This window comes from Colias croceus, chromosome 4, assembly GCF_905220415.1.
Source record: "Colias croceus chromosome 4, ilColCroc2.1".
NCBI classification, from domain to species: Eukaryota; Metazoa; Arthropoda; class Insecta; order Lepidoptera; family Pieridae; genus Colias; species Colias croceus.
This window is the reverse complement of record NC_059540.1, coordinates 8,159,195-8,173,117: the sequence shown is the minus strand read 5'-3', so window position 1 is coordinate 8,173,117 and position 13,923 is coordinate 8,159,195. Positions and strand designations below refer to the sequence as shown.

General features: G+C 32.1%; 1 protein-coding gene across 1 annotated transcript; it reads left to right on the top strand.

Moving 5' to 3' along the window:
• The first annotated feature begins 3,541 nt into the window (after positions 1-3,541).
• On the top strand, positions 3,542-11,517 carry LOC123690919 (heparan sulfate glucosamine 3-O-sulfotransferase 5). Its single transcript, XM_045635067.1, has 7 exons — positions 3,542-3,679; positions 4,287-4,455; positions 7,454-7,597; positions 7,958-8,173; positions 8,415-8,632; positions 8,772-8,929; positions 9,013-11,517. The coding sequence occupies exons 1-7, from the start codon at positions 3,573-3,575 to the stop codon at positions 9,216-9,218; spliced, it is 1,218 nt and encodes a 405-aa protein (XP_045491023.1). The 5' UTR covers positions 3,542-3,572; the 3' UTR covers positions 9,219-11,517.
• Positions 11,518-13,923: the final 2,406 nt, after the last annotated feature.

Here is a 13,923-nt window from a genome sequence, read left to right as displayed (position 1 = left end):
AATTACATTACAATCTTGTTCTGTAAAGCCGTATAAAAGGAATGTGAATTATAAATTAAACAACTGAACTGCAGCGATTCAAGGAGAAAATAAGTTTATAGCTTTATTTTTGTTAAAGAACTTGTACAATAACAGTTAAATTGTTAAAAGTTTCATTTACTTCTAATTAAAAGCAAACCCTGTTTGAAATTCTTAGATACAATAAACGCGTATGAATTTAAAATGTGTAATAAAATTGTGACCAAGTTGTGACTGTCGTTTGAGTAATTCTTAGATCTAGATATTCTCGAATCACGTTCGTAATCGATTTGGTAACTGTCTGATCGTTTTCAGTTTTAGCCGCCAAGGCTAGACCATCCCAAATCGGCCTTCGTGGAAATAGCGTTCCTGTAAGTCGTAAGCGTGACATACTAGTAAGCTAGGGAGGTATAAATACTTGGTGCATTGTTGCCTTGACCCGGCCTTCACCGGCGGCCATCGGACGCAGCGACATTAAAAACTCCGACATATTAGATATATTCAAGGTATTACGAGGGTCGCATTTACGTTCGATTTGCGGTGTATTGAAATGGAATGTGTTAGATGCAAATTGCTTCTAGCTTTGCAATATGTTATGTCACATAATATTATGTACACAGTATATTGCTTAAACATTACTGTATTGTAATGATTAAGTTATGTATATACTCGTACAATGTACATAGTACAGCGTGCATCATCCTTATACACATTTAAAATAATGAAAAGGCATTTTAGTAGAAAAATATCGCCAACATTATTAAATAAACACCGAAAATAAAGGTGCTTTTCATTGCCAACAATTTAAGCCCCTCTACGAAGTTTGAGTTGCTTACTTTTTGTATTGACAAAGCTAATTTTCAATTCTATGTTCTTTTATCTTTTCCGTCTTGTTTTCTTTGATAGGAGTATCATTAGGGGTCGTTTACGCTTGCTTAGATTATAAATACAATTCACAGGTTGGGAATTAACGTAACCTTTTGTTTGATCTGATCTTTTGTTATCTGCCACAATGCGTATTCATAGATGATTAATAATACTTAGTGATTTAATGTACCGATACATTGTCCCCTATGATTCAGCCATATGTTACAAATGCAATTAATATTAACCACTGTAGAGGTTATATACATGTTGGGTAACCTATTTACCTGCCTGAATTAATGCAACAGATTGGTTCGATAATGAATTTGATCTATTAATGAATTTCCTTCAATTATTTAAAGCAATTTATGTTGAACCTATCTAGTCAGTAGATAGTAATTACAAACATTAATATTTAGTTGTGTATTGCGTATGCTAATGATACTATGAATTTAATTAATATACTTACATATAATATGCTGGCAATCAAAGTCTTTAAAAAATCTCGGAGTTAGTCTGTGTTATCGTGTAGTTTTTTATCTTTTATCTTAGTTTACATAATTTAATTTAAAATATCCTTGTTGTCTAGAGAGAAATATGAAGAACCTTTTTTACTTCTAACATTGAATCATACATGCGTAATATATCACATTAAATGGAATTAAAACAAAATACGTAGAGCTATTTCTTTAACAAAAGCTTTTAGTGAATATTAATTAGAAATGAAGAAAGCTTTGAGTTGCGAAGTTTGTGTATTCGTAAATGATAGCTTTAAGCTCGTTTAAGTTCGATTATAATATATCTATACATATAAAAAATCTGTAGAAGGGTCAATTCTGTACATTGAAAATATTGAAAAAATAAATACCATTACTGGATCGATACCAAACCCAAATATGTGATTAAAATCATTTTTGTCTGTCTGTCTGTCTGTCTGTCTGTATGTGAAGGCATCACGTGAAAACTAACGGTTCGATTTCGATGAAACTTGGTATAATTTTACCTTATTATCCTGGGCGTAAAATAGGATACTTTTTATCCTGGAAAAATACGTAGAAAAAAATTAATCTTAATTTTTCAGTTTTATCCATAGACGTTGTTCTGTAGAACCGTGAACACACGTTGCGTATTATTATAGGCCTAGCCGTATTTGGGTCCAATAGATATTTATAAGATGTCATGGTCAGAGTTACTCAAAATGGAGAAATAAACCATCCACGCGAAGACCGACACCCGCGCGGACGGAGTCGCGGGCGGAAGCTAGTATAATAATATAGTAGTTTAAAATAGAGACAGGTTGTATTACCAATAAGGGATAATTGAAATGACAAGGAATGTTTTTTAAAGGGCAAAGAGAAACAAATATAGCATTATAATTAGCGTTTTAATTATTTAATTATACCGGTATTTATTATCACCAGAACTTTGTTTTCGGATATTGCTCACAAATATATAGACATGAGTGTTGTACATATTTCAATACAAAGAAAGTAAAACTATTCAGAATACTTTCTTGCTCTTTGTAATATAAACCAAATAAATCATTAAAGTGTTTCTTGACTTTAGTTTATTACAAAGTAGGTATGTGTTAGTCGTTATCGTTATTAAACTACAGTTCCTAGAAAGTTCCTAGAAATGAAATAACATCGTTAATATTCATCCTGTTGCTCTATTGATTCTTGCGATGTATTAATAGAACGATAGTTATATGTATTTTCTGTTATTACAGGTACCGGTGAAAAGCGACAACGTATAATATGGTATGTAGTAAATATCCCACTGAGTTCGTTTATGGAAGTTATTGCCCACTCTAGTACAATAAAACTGTTTATGGTCCGGTGGATTGTTTCCTAATTACATGTTGCATTTAGCATACTGGAAATAGTAACGTTTTTGCAATTATTTATATTGCAGTGAAATTTATTTGTAATGAGCACCTTATTGTTGAGTTTGAGTTCTTGAATGTGCCTTTTATTCAATTATAACTATACGGCTGTTTCAATCAATATAAAGATTCAATAGAAGGCGACGATAGTTCGTGGAAAAAGACAATTTCCTTTTTCCATAAATGTAATTTACAGATAAAGGCTCCGGTAGTATATTAGCAAGGAATTGCCGGAACGCACAGCATGAGTATTTCTGGACGATAGCCAACAGGCCTTAGCGTGTATTATTCATAATAAAGTGGGAAGTACCAGCATAGATGCTCATTATAAGAATATAAATGCGTTGTACATTTTCCCCATTTGTTGCACCAGTTCTAAGTACAAAACTATTTTGCGCTCATTTATGTGTCAGTGGAATGAATTTTATGAGGCTTAAAAGGGGTTTAACTTTTGACTTGAGGATTATAAAATGAATAGAACAAGAAAATGTTTTACTTCTTTTTATAATAAGTATGAATATTTTAAGAATATTATCACTATAAAGATGTATATTAAACGCTTGAAATACATTAAATATTCTTCAAAACCTTCTATGGTCTTTAATATGGTTTCTTGGTTAAAATTTATGATTTTACGCAAAATATTTAGTAAGTAGTAAATAGCTCGTAAACATTTTTACATAAACATTCTAAACTAAATAAGAAATTTTCAGACATAATTTCAAGAAAGTATAATGAAATGTAGACGCTTGAAGCGTTAGAACCACCACGAGTGAGGATGTAGGGAGAGCACGACACAGAGAGCATGTCAGATGGGATCCCCATGGAGTCCCGTGGGCACCTGAGTCAGGGTGTGCCCAAATACCGGCCAGAGTACAGGAGCTGCTCTCAGTCGCTGCCACTGGATATTCTGTAAGTAGACTATTTAAAAATGCCCATAATCTAGGTATATACCGGGCGTCATGAATGTGTACCTGGGGATAGAGGACGTTGTGGCGGTTGAAAAACGCAAGTTGTTGATATTAAAAGTCCCTAGATATTCGAGATATTCGAAATTTTTGAAAAATTCTATAAAATTACACCCTTTGCCACTCTTTCTGGTTAGCCATTCATTACGCCACACCCTGTATATACTTATCGGCATTTTTAAAGATTATAACGTAAAACAAACTATTTTAATATTTTATTCGTTAATTTTTTTTCGGTTATCCATTCTTATTTTATGTGAAGATTGCTACATAACTTTGCCCTCTGGCCTTTGTGACATATAACCCAAGTTATTTGCAATTAACTATATGACGATCAATTCCAATAACCAATATATGTCTACATTTCGTACCAAGAAATATAGTAATTATTGTGCTAAAATGTATAATATGTATTCTGTAAGTATTATATTTCAGACATCAGTCTCTCAAAACGCTATTCCACAACCATATTACAAACTTTAATAACTTGCTCGCTTGCCAATGTTTTTAGCACAAAATATACATAGATTAACATTTTATTATTATCGTAGATGGTTACCTCGTTCAGCGTTCCGACCAGCAGACGGCGAGCTGGCGGACTGCGTGTTGGTGGTCGGAGTGTCGCGGCCGAAGCTCGCCGCGGCCCTCCTGTCCGTCACGCTGCTGTCGCTCTTTCTGACCTTCCATGTCCTGTATGACAGCGCACTTTATAGCATACAGGTAAATCTTATTACTAAAAACGTAAACTTTACTACTATACTATCTACCATATACCTATTATATTTCTCGTATAAATATTAGGCATGCTATTTTGCAGTTTTGTATATTCTATTGTTGTTTAATTTACTGTAAATAAAGAAAATGATGGGTCAGATTTGAGTTGCATCAAATCAGGTTAGTGTACAAAAATACGACTGATACCTATATTCTTTGTTCAGTATATAGTAACATTAATCATTTTAGGATCACATTAGAACCTTCTTCCCCTTTAGGAAATTGCACTAGCTTAATCATGAATTCATGGAACCTGGTAAATTTGTTTCTAATTAATTGATAAGGTAGATCTAATCAGAATTATTTATATAGGTATAAGTTTAGTTAATGCCAATTACGGTAATGTATTATACAAGACGATATACATATATTTTGCATAAAGTAGCCGTTTGAATATGATTTACCTGGAGATTGCATTAAATAGATGAAAGGGTCCTTCGGGACGAGCATGCGGATCATATTAACACCCTCCTTGTTTGAGAGAGGATCCTTCCGTAATATCAAACCATGTCAAAGAAATAAACGTTGAACATTTACCTTTACTATATACACCTGTTTTAAAATGAAAGTCAAGAAATAAGTAAGCCCAACTTTCTTGTTAATAAAGTTTTGTTTTGGTATCAAGAAATTCTTTAAGTGTTTTCACTAAAACTTGTAAAACAAACCGGGATTTCCAATATATTTCATCTCGTTATACTTTTTAATTTAATAACTGAATAAAAGTAAAAAAATACCAGATGCCAAGAATACTATAAAATATAAAGTAATAAGAGTAATTACGCCATAAATTTATGATAAGTCGTAAACCGTAATCTCAGTAAGTACACGAAACAATTTAATAGTCCCATTAACTTTTTCAGAATGCAGCCCTTCTGAAGTAATTTAAAAATTAAATTTATGGCTATCAAACGCTTATAATTCATGGTATATTTAATTTTAAAGTATAATAAGATTTTTATAGGTTTATTTTTAAGGTGTTATTTACCGCCTAGCTATTCTTACAATTTTGTGCAAAGTATCCATATGAAAGAAAGGGCAAAAGCACTCGAAAGTTGAGTTGTATATTTTCTTGAGTTGAAGGAGCTTGTTTACGGCCAAATTAGATGGATAACCTTTTGCATCGGTCCTTACGTTATTACATTTCATATTTTTTTCTACCTTATACGCACATATTACGAGCGTTGATGCGTCTAAAGTTTTGACAAAAAATCTTTGTTTTGTTGTAATTGTGTTATACCATGTTATACCTTCATAGTTCATGTCATTATTCGCTACGAGAGACACGTGCAAAACGAATAGGATAGGCACTTGTAATATAGATTTCACGTATGTCGTTTGCCAAGCCCAAAACCACCACAATGACGTTGGAGAATAATTAAATTCTTGCTATTCAGATAGCATCAGCTCTGACTCACGATATAAAATAAGCTAATCTAATTCGTAATAAAATCTTTTACGGGTTATTTTTGCTTGAAGTCAAAATCAGTGTATGGCAGCCGTATCAGTTTATAGCCTCTTCGTTCAGGCTTCAAGTTGTTTTACGATATGTACGGTAGTAATATAGCGATACAAGAAGTTAGGCAATAAATCTTTGGCTATGCGTACAATCAGATGGAAAGTTTTTATATGGAAATCGTATTTTGTACAATGATAGATATTGCCAATTGTACGCTTTTTATGTTATTTTTGTAATAGTAAAAAAGTCAAAGGCAAGTTTTATATTACTTTTACACTTTACACGATAAACACGTTAACAAAAGAAACTATTTTATAAACATAAAGACAAGACTTAAACATCGAGACATTTAAATTAACATGAGAAAACTCAGGCAAAAGTTACTCAAGTTTGTAAAAGACAAAACAATACGACTCATCCCAGTCTCATAATGAAACATCGTTCTTTTTGACTTAAATTAATTGTTATTAAGCATTGGAATAAAACACAGTCTCCAAGGAACTATGAAAAAGTGTCCTCTTTTTAGAATACACACGAACAATCACCCTTTCAATTATGCTGGTTAAGTTTTACAAGGACCCTCAAGTCTCGACACATTTGTGGAGTGCTCGAATAAGTGGTGCAGAAATGTTGCAAGCACAGAGCGGACTCAATCGGAAGAATAATAGAGCTGACCCAGAACCGCAAGGATTTTTATCTCGACACCCTGTCTATTCAACGCTTTGATATTTGAAGAACACATTTCACGGAATGGATTATTTATTTGATTGTAGCATTGATTTGCAATTGTCGTTTTCCTGGATTGAGGATCGAGATTTAAAAAAACTTTGTTATTACTAGATTAATAAAAATAGGAAAAGTTAATTATCCTGTAATACCTATTGGCACTTCAAAAGGCTTTTTACTTAAGAATTATCCAATTCTTTTAATTTGATACAATTACCAAGAAAATTCTTGAAAAATATAGCAAATCGTTGCCAGTATAAACAGCAAACCCATTTAATCGTATGCGTTGCAGACTTATTAGCAAACATCGGCTAATAACAGTATAGTTAGTTCTGTATTCACAACTACTTCTAAGATTCTTCGAAGGAAAACTTTCACACAGTTATTAACTAGAAGCTTTTATCCTCGCACGAGTTACAAATAACTTGTTTCCTCTTGGTTAAACTTCCCCAACTTCTGCCGGCAGTAACGCTGAAAAATTAATTTTTAATGCAAAAATTTTACGAACGGTTCTATGGCGTGAGCGGAAAAAATTCTTATTCAAATCGGTTTGGCGCAGACGAGTTTTGAATTTGCTTTTTCATTTTATTTTTATTATTATAGAACGAATATAATACAAGCCCGGTACTTTTTATATTCTTCTATAATGGTCTAAACACTTCTTTATATAATTTACAATGCAAGAACTTATTTGAAAAATGTTTACGAAAGTAAATATTTTTAACTAGGGCACTAAGAATTTCTAGCTGTGTATTTCCACAGGCGGCGAGTATAGCGTCAGCTGCCAGCGAGGGTCGTAAGATATTACAAAATCAAGAGGGCAGTCGGACGATAAGCCACCCTATGGCCTTAAGAAAACGGATCAAAACACCTCGGACGCCACGACCTGCCCGAAGACTACCCCAGGTATCAACTTCTTGACACATATATTTCTAAGCTCATGTCTGGGAATAGCTACTGATATCTATAAGAGAGTACCTGACTTTCTCTCTAATTACGTTGCAAGTTCCGTAAAATATTCCCGAGAAAAATGGTTCTACTTTTAAATATTTGCTTCAAAAGTTCAGTGTTTAAACACAAAATTTGCTAAATTATAATTTATGATTCTAAAAATTCTAGTATTTTGCTTTAAGGAGTAAATAAACACCGAACGAAACGGTTTAAAAATAACAACTGCAACTCTTTTCGACACCCACTCATTGCGGTTGTCTCCACTTGAGCTAATTACGGAATTTAAATATATTTTTAAATATTTTCCTCGTGCAGGCACTTATCATCGGAGTGCGCAAATGTGGAACCCGCGCTTTGCTCGAGATGTTGTATCTCCACCCAATGGTTCAAAAGGCTTCTGGAGAAGTACATTTCTTCGATCGCGACGAAAACTACGCTCTGGGTCTCGAGTGGTACCGAAGCAAAATGCCTCTCTCATTTAAAGGGCAAATTACAATCGAGAAGAGTCCGAGTTACTTTGTAACACCAGAGGTAAATGTTTTTCAATTTTATTGTTACTTTAAGTTTCGACGTAACGTATTACCAAATCGATATCTTGCTTACGATTATAAGTACTTAAACGATCCCTAAACATTTAAGAATTGATGTAGAGTTTTAAAGAGACAAAGCTCTCCGATTTTATGGAATAGGTATGTTATAAATTAATTACATACGGTCCACGTACCACTCTAAGGTTTATTTATTCTATACTATATTTATTTAATATATCTAGGTACCAGAACGTGTCCGAGCTATGAACTCGTCTGTCCGATTGCTGCTGATAGTGCGCGAGCCAGTGACTCGCGCGATATCCGACTACACGCAGCTACGCAGCCGCGCTACGCCGTCTGCGCCCGCGCTGTCGTCTCCCGGCCACCCGTTGTCAGACGCTACCAAACCGTTTGAACATCTTGCTATATCACCGGATGGTTCTATCAATGTTGCGTATCGGTAAGTATTTGATATAATATTTCCTATTCAGAGACTAATTTGATACATTGATTTTTGAAAAATAAAATTGAATTGATTGAATTTATAATTGTAACTCAGTCTTGTCTTGTTTTGAGTTTTTATATTTATTTTATTTTAGGCCAATCGCGATTTCACTCTATCACGCATATTTGCATCGTTGGCTGGAAGTGTTCCCAAGGGAGCAAATCTTGGTGGTTAATGGCGATCAGTTGATTGAAGATCCTGTCCCGCAACTTCGTCGCATCGAGAAGTTTCTCGGTCTCGAACATAAAATTGGTAAATATGCCTTCAATCACTGCTTAGCTTCTAAAAGTATGCGTTGAAGTACCCAATTAATATGTTACGATGTTGTACAACAGGCAGGAAGAACTTCTACTTCAACGAAACAAAGGGATTTTATTGCTTACGCAACGATACGACGGATAAGTGCCTGCGGGAAACTAAAGGTCGGAAGCACCCCAGAGTGGATCCTGCAGTTGTAACGAAACTGCGCAAATTCTTCGTACAACACAATCAAAGGTTTTATGATCTCGTGGGCGAAGACCTCGGCTGGCCGGAGGATTAAGCCGACGAGCCCAATTATTATAAGAACGTCAAAAAGTCGTTGTGATGATACATATCAATGTAATTCTTACATATCAAAATAAACATATCACTAGTCGATAAGAATTTTTAAAAATGTTTATGTATACATTTTAGCATATTGTAGTTTAAGCAATTTTAAAATATTGTAATATTTTATTTATACACAAAATTAAAATATTGATTTTATTTACAAAACCGTTACTATTGTTGGCTGTTTATAGTTTCATTGTTTTGTTGATTTCGAAAGTATATCGTATTTTATAATTGTTCTGGATTAGTAGTTTCGGTGTGGGAACAAAAAATTAAGGATCAAGTAAAAGATGACCTTTTTTGAATGCTTAAGTTCTTTTAGTGTTTTATACCGACTTATTAATAGGATTATAATACAGGCAATTTATAGTGTACTGATTTGATAAACCGTACCCATTGAAACCCTGAGCAATATATTTTTATATATAATTAAGTATTGTGTGCGATCCTTATACAACGTTTATTAGATTTACAGATATGAATTTACATGTTTGTGATGATTTTCTTTTAGGATTGATTAATTTAATAGTACTTAAGTAATTATAGCTTAGACCTACCTAATGATGATAATTCGTAAAATTGTGTGTACATTTCGCTTTCTCTTTAGATGTTGTAATTTCTGGTCGTGCAATGTGTCTTAATGTGATTTATTTATTAGTGTATGTGGTTTCCTACAGTCTTAAAAGTTTGTCCAAATTCTATCAGGTCATAGGAGTTTTTACGGTAGCTATTTATAATGTTGTTGAGATCTTTAATTACGAGAATCTAGGGTTATTTCCAAAATCTATGTGTCTATATACTGTTTTTTCGATGCTAACATACTTCATAGGATTTATTGACGTGTGAATGTATTATGAATCACGCTATAGCATACAAAACAGTACACGCTGATTTTATTAAATATATTTTTAAAAATAAAATGGATAATTCGACGCGGGTTTTAGAGTATTTCTATTTAAGTGTAACGTCCAAGACTGAAGAGTTAGTTAAGTCTAAGTAATGCCTATTTAGCATAAAATGTCCATAGGTAATTTGCGAGAAGCAGGAAGAAGGAGGTATATCAGAGGGCATCTCGACACCGGACTCTAGACACGTAAGACCAAAAAGCACTCGAATTTCGAAAGCAGATATATTTCATTTTAGAAAATACGCTTGCAATCCAAACTTCACGATCAACGAATATTTGTATAATTTTAATCCTATAGATCAAAACATAATGTAAGCACGCACGAAAGATACGATACATTGTGATTCAAATGTTTTTGATAGTTATAGTTAGTGAATAAAAATTATCAAAGATGACGACAGTCTAAGTGGATAGGTACATTTTGCTGAAACTATGGCTGAAACTCTACTAACATTAATTACTGGTAATAAATCAAAACATAACTGCCTTGAAATTAACTTTTGAACTTAGCAGGGTAAGCAAGTTTCTGTAAAAACGCAAACTATGTTGAATCAAAATCATTCTTATTATAATTTATTATCATAAAATTTTACAGCTGAAATGTCCAAAATAAAATTCTTGAAATAAAAAAAAATTGAATCCAATTAATTAAAACCTATAAAACTACATAATATAGAAAATACTAAGAAAGATACAGACAGCACTTATGTAAATAATGTAAAGCACCATTTATAAATTATTACAAAACAAATTTAATTGGTAATTCAGTACATACTCAAATACACAATATAAAAATAATATTAACAAAATTTACTCACCTATGTCTTATTAGGTATATCAATATACGAAGAAGACAAAATGAACAAAATATATTATTTTATATTACAAATAAATAAATAAATATTTGTTTAAAAGCTATATTTTCCCCAGAGTTTCAGCAAAATGTATGTATACAAGAATATCAAGCATATCAATACTTGAATTTGGTTAAGTTTGTAGGATAAATTAAAATTTCTTTATCATGTTATATTTAAGTATAAAAAGTTAACTTGGGTTAAGCTCTAATTCACTAGTTATTTATAGATATAATTTTAATCACTGTTAAATGTTGTGCACGTTCATATAATATTATGTAGTTAAATTTTATTAGGGCAATAATTTTGTACTTAGTTACAATTCTTTTGTATATCATCCTATTATAATAATTAGAGATTAGTAAATTTTATTTAATTCATTGTTATTTATTTAAATATTTTAATTCTATTTATATAAAACTAAACCATTTTTCCAAGTATTTCTAACCTTGTAAATATCTTCTAAATTTCTTTAAATAAGTTAATTGTACGTCTTCAATAAATATAAATAAAAACTACACTTTGTTTCATTATACATTATCCTATACAACAATAATACAAAATATTATCTACATTCATGGTCGCAATTATAATTACTGTAAAACAAAAAGCATTCCGATTGAACTGATTGCATTCCAATTGATCGTAATTATTTCATTTTATTGAACTAATTGTTCAAATGAAATAATTACAACAAATACAATAAACACTCAAACATGTAAGCTAACTTCACATATGTTTAACAAATAATTCTAACCATTTAGTCGTAACATAAATCTAACTTGACCTGAAATATCAAACCCAGCATCAATCAAGATGACATCAACCTTTGGTGAAAAATAAGTCTTAGAGTTGTGAGGTTATGAAAAACGACTTGTACCTCTAGAGGATAGCTCTCATGACCTACGGGCAACGTCTAACGTTGCATTTTCAGTGGGAACTTTGTAAATCTTTGAACCGAACTATTTAGGCCAAGGCTGAATGCATTGCGATTCAATTCTCAAAATAACTCGTACGTCTGTTAACGTCTATTATGCAGGAGCAACAGAGATTGAATGGAGTTTTCCTTTAAAATTTTCGTATTAATGATTTGATTTCCAACTGAGGTTCTAGGACTGCTGTCGGAATTATCCCTGTAGTGGAAAATTTAATATTCATTAATTTTATACGATGGTTTCATATTTTAAATTCATAATAAAATGAGGTATTTTCAAGTACATATTTACAATTACCTATACAATTTTCTCTCCTTTCTTTATCCTCATCAGGAATTAATTAAAATCAAAGGTGAAATACACTGATTACTGATGCCATGGATTTTAATGAGTTCAATTAATTATGTTTAATTAATGGAAATTATTCACAGTTAAGCAGGTCCTGTAATTATTATATTCACAAACATACGACTGTATGCATAATTATTTTGTTATTAAATAAATTGGTTGAACTTAATATGCTTCTATCTTAAGTTAAATGAAGTTTATCAAATTTGATCATCATGGAAGTTAAGTTAGATAAAAGAATACAATACAAATTGCTTTTGACCATTCTTAATAGTAGTTTGTTGAGGGCTATTCCAAGTGTTTTATCAAAAAATACAGACAAAATTCACTGCACGGTGCTACTACTAAGTATATGTAAATTATGTAGCTGGTACCTAGATAATTTAGATATACACGCTAGTCAATCTCAAATAACATCCGTTTCACTACAATGAACGATGAAAATAAGCACTGAGAGTTCATCACTAATAAAACAAATCAAAGGTACTTTAAAAGTATTTAAATTCAATTTGTCAACCGTTACGCTAAACGATCACGGAGATAATAATATAAATCACAAGAGGCAAGATAAACCGACCATTATGCGATGCCAGAACGTCCGCAATGTACACTGTACATACAATATTCATAATTCTCTACCACCTAATGAGACAATGTATGCGAGTTTACCTTCGTTCCGAATCAAAGCAGTTTCTCTTATTTATGTGATGATTTAATTTACTGCTCGTACACGTTTTACCTGTGTGTTTTATTGTGATTTCTAAATAACAATCTTACTTCCTTAGTACGTAAAAGATGCCTCTGTTGTACCTAATCTTAATATATATAAATCTCGTGTCACAATGTTTGTCCTCAATGGACTCCTAAACCACTTAACCGATTATAATAAAATTCGCACACCATGTGCAGTTCGATCCAACTTGAGAGATAGGATAGTTTAAATCTCAAATCATTTTAGATAAAGCGGGCGAAGCCGCGGGCGGTAAGCTAGTCTCTATATAAAAAATGAATCCCTAGCGGGGTGAACCGCTAGTATTGCTTAAGTATGGTGTGAATATTTTCTTTAGGTAAATTTGTTAATCTCAAACCAAGCTGGACTTTGTGATTATACCAAAAAAAGAGACTGCATTTATATAAGTAGGCTTAAATTATGTAAGCAAGACTATTGTTTTCGATTTTATTTTTAGTTCAATTTCATTGTAGCGTTTCATAATGTAGCATGTTATAGAAAAGTTGTGGTTATGATCTATCCAAGTTCTAATGTGAGGTAACTTTAAAGAAGTTTGACAAAGACGTATAAGGCAACTATAAATTATACTAGGAACATTTTAAGTTTTAAAAAGCATTTAGTATGATGTATGTGTGAACCTGATATCAATATAATAATTTAGTTGAGCATAGAGTAAAATAAACAAATTTATATTCAAATGGGCGGGTGTTGGGGGGGGGGGGGGTCTCGTAAAACGTTACGATGCATTTACAACTAGGTATTATTTAATTTTCTAATTTTAATAATCTCTCTGAATGACATTATGAGATGCGATATATGTAATTTAAAGGTAATTCCTTAATAACATTCAATACATATGCAAAAATAAACAAAATATGGCT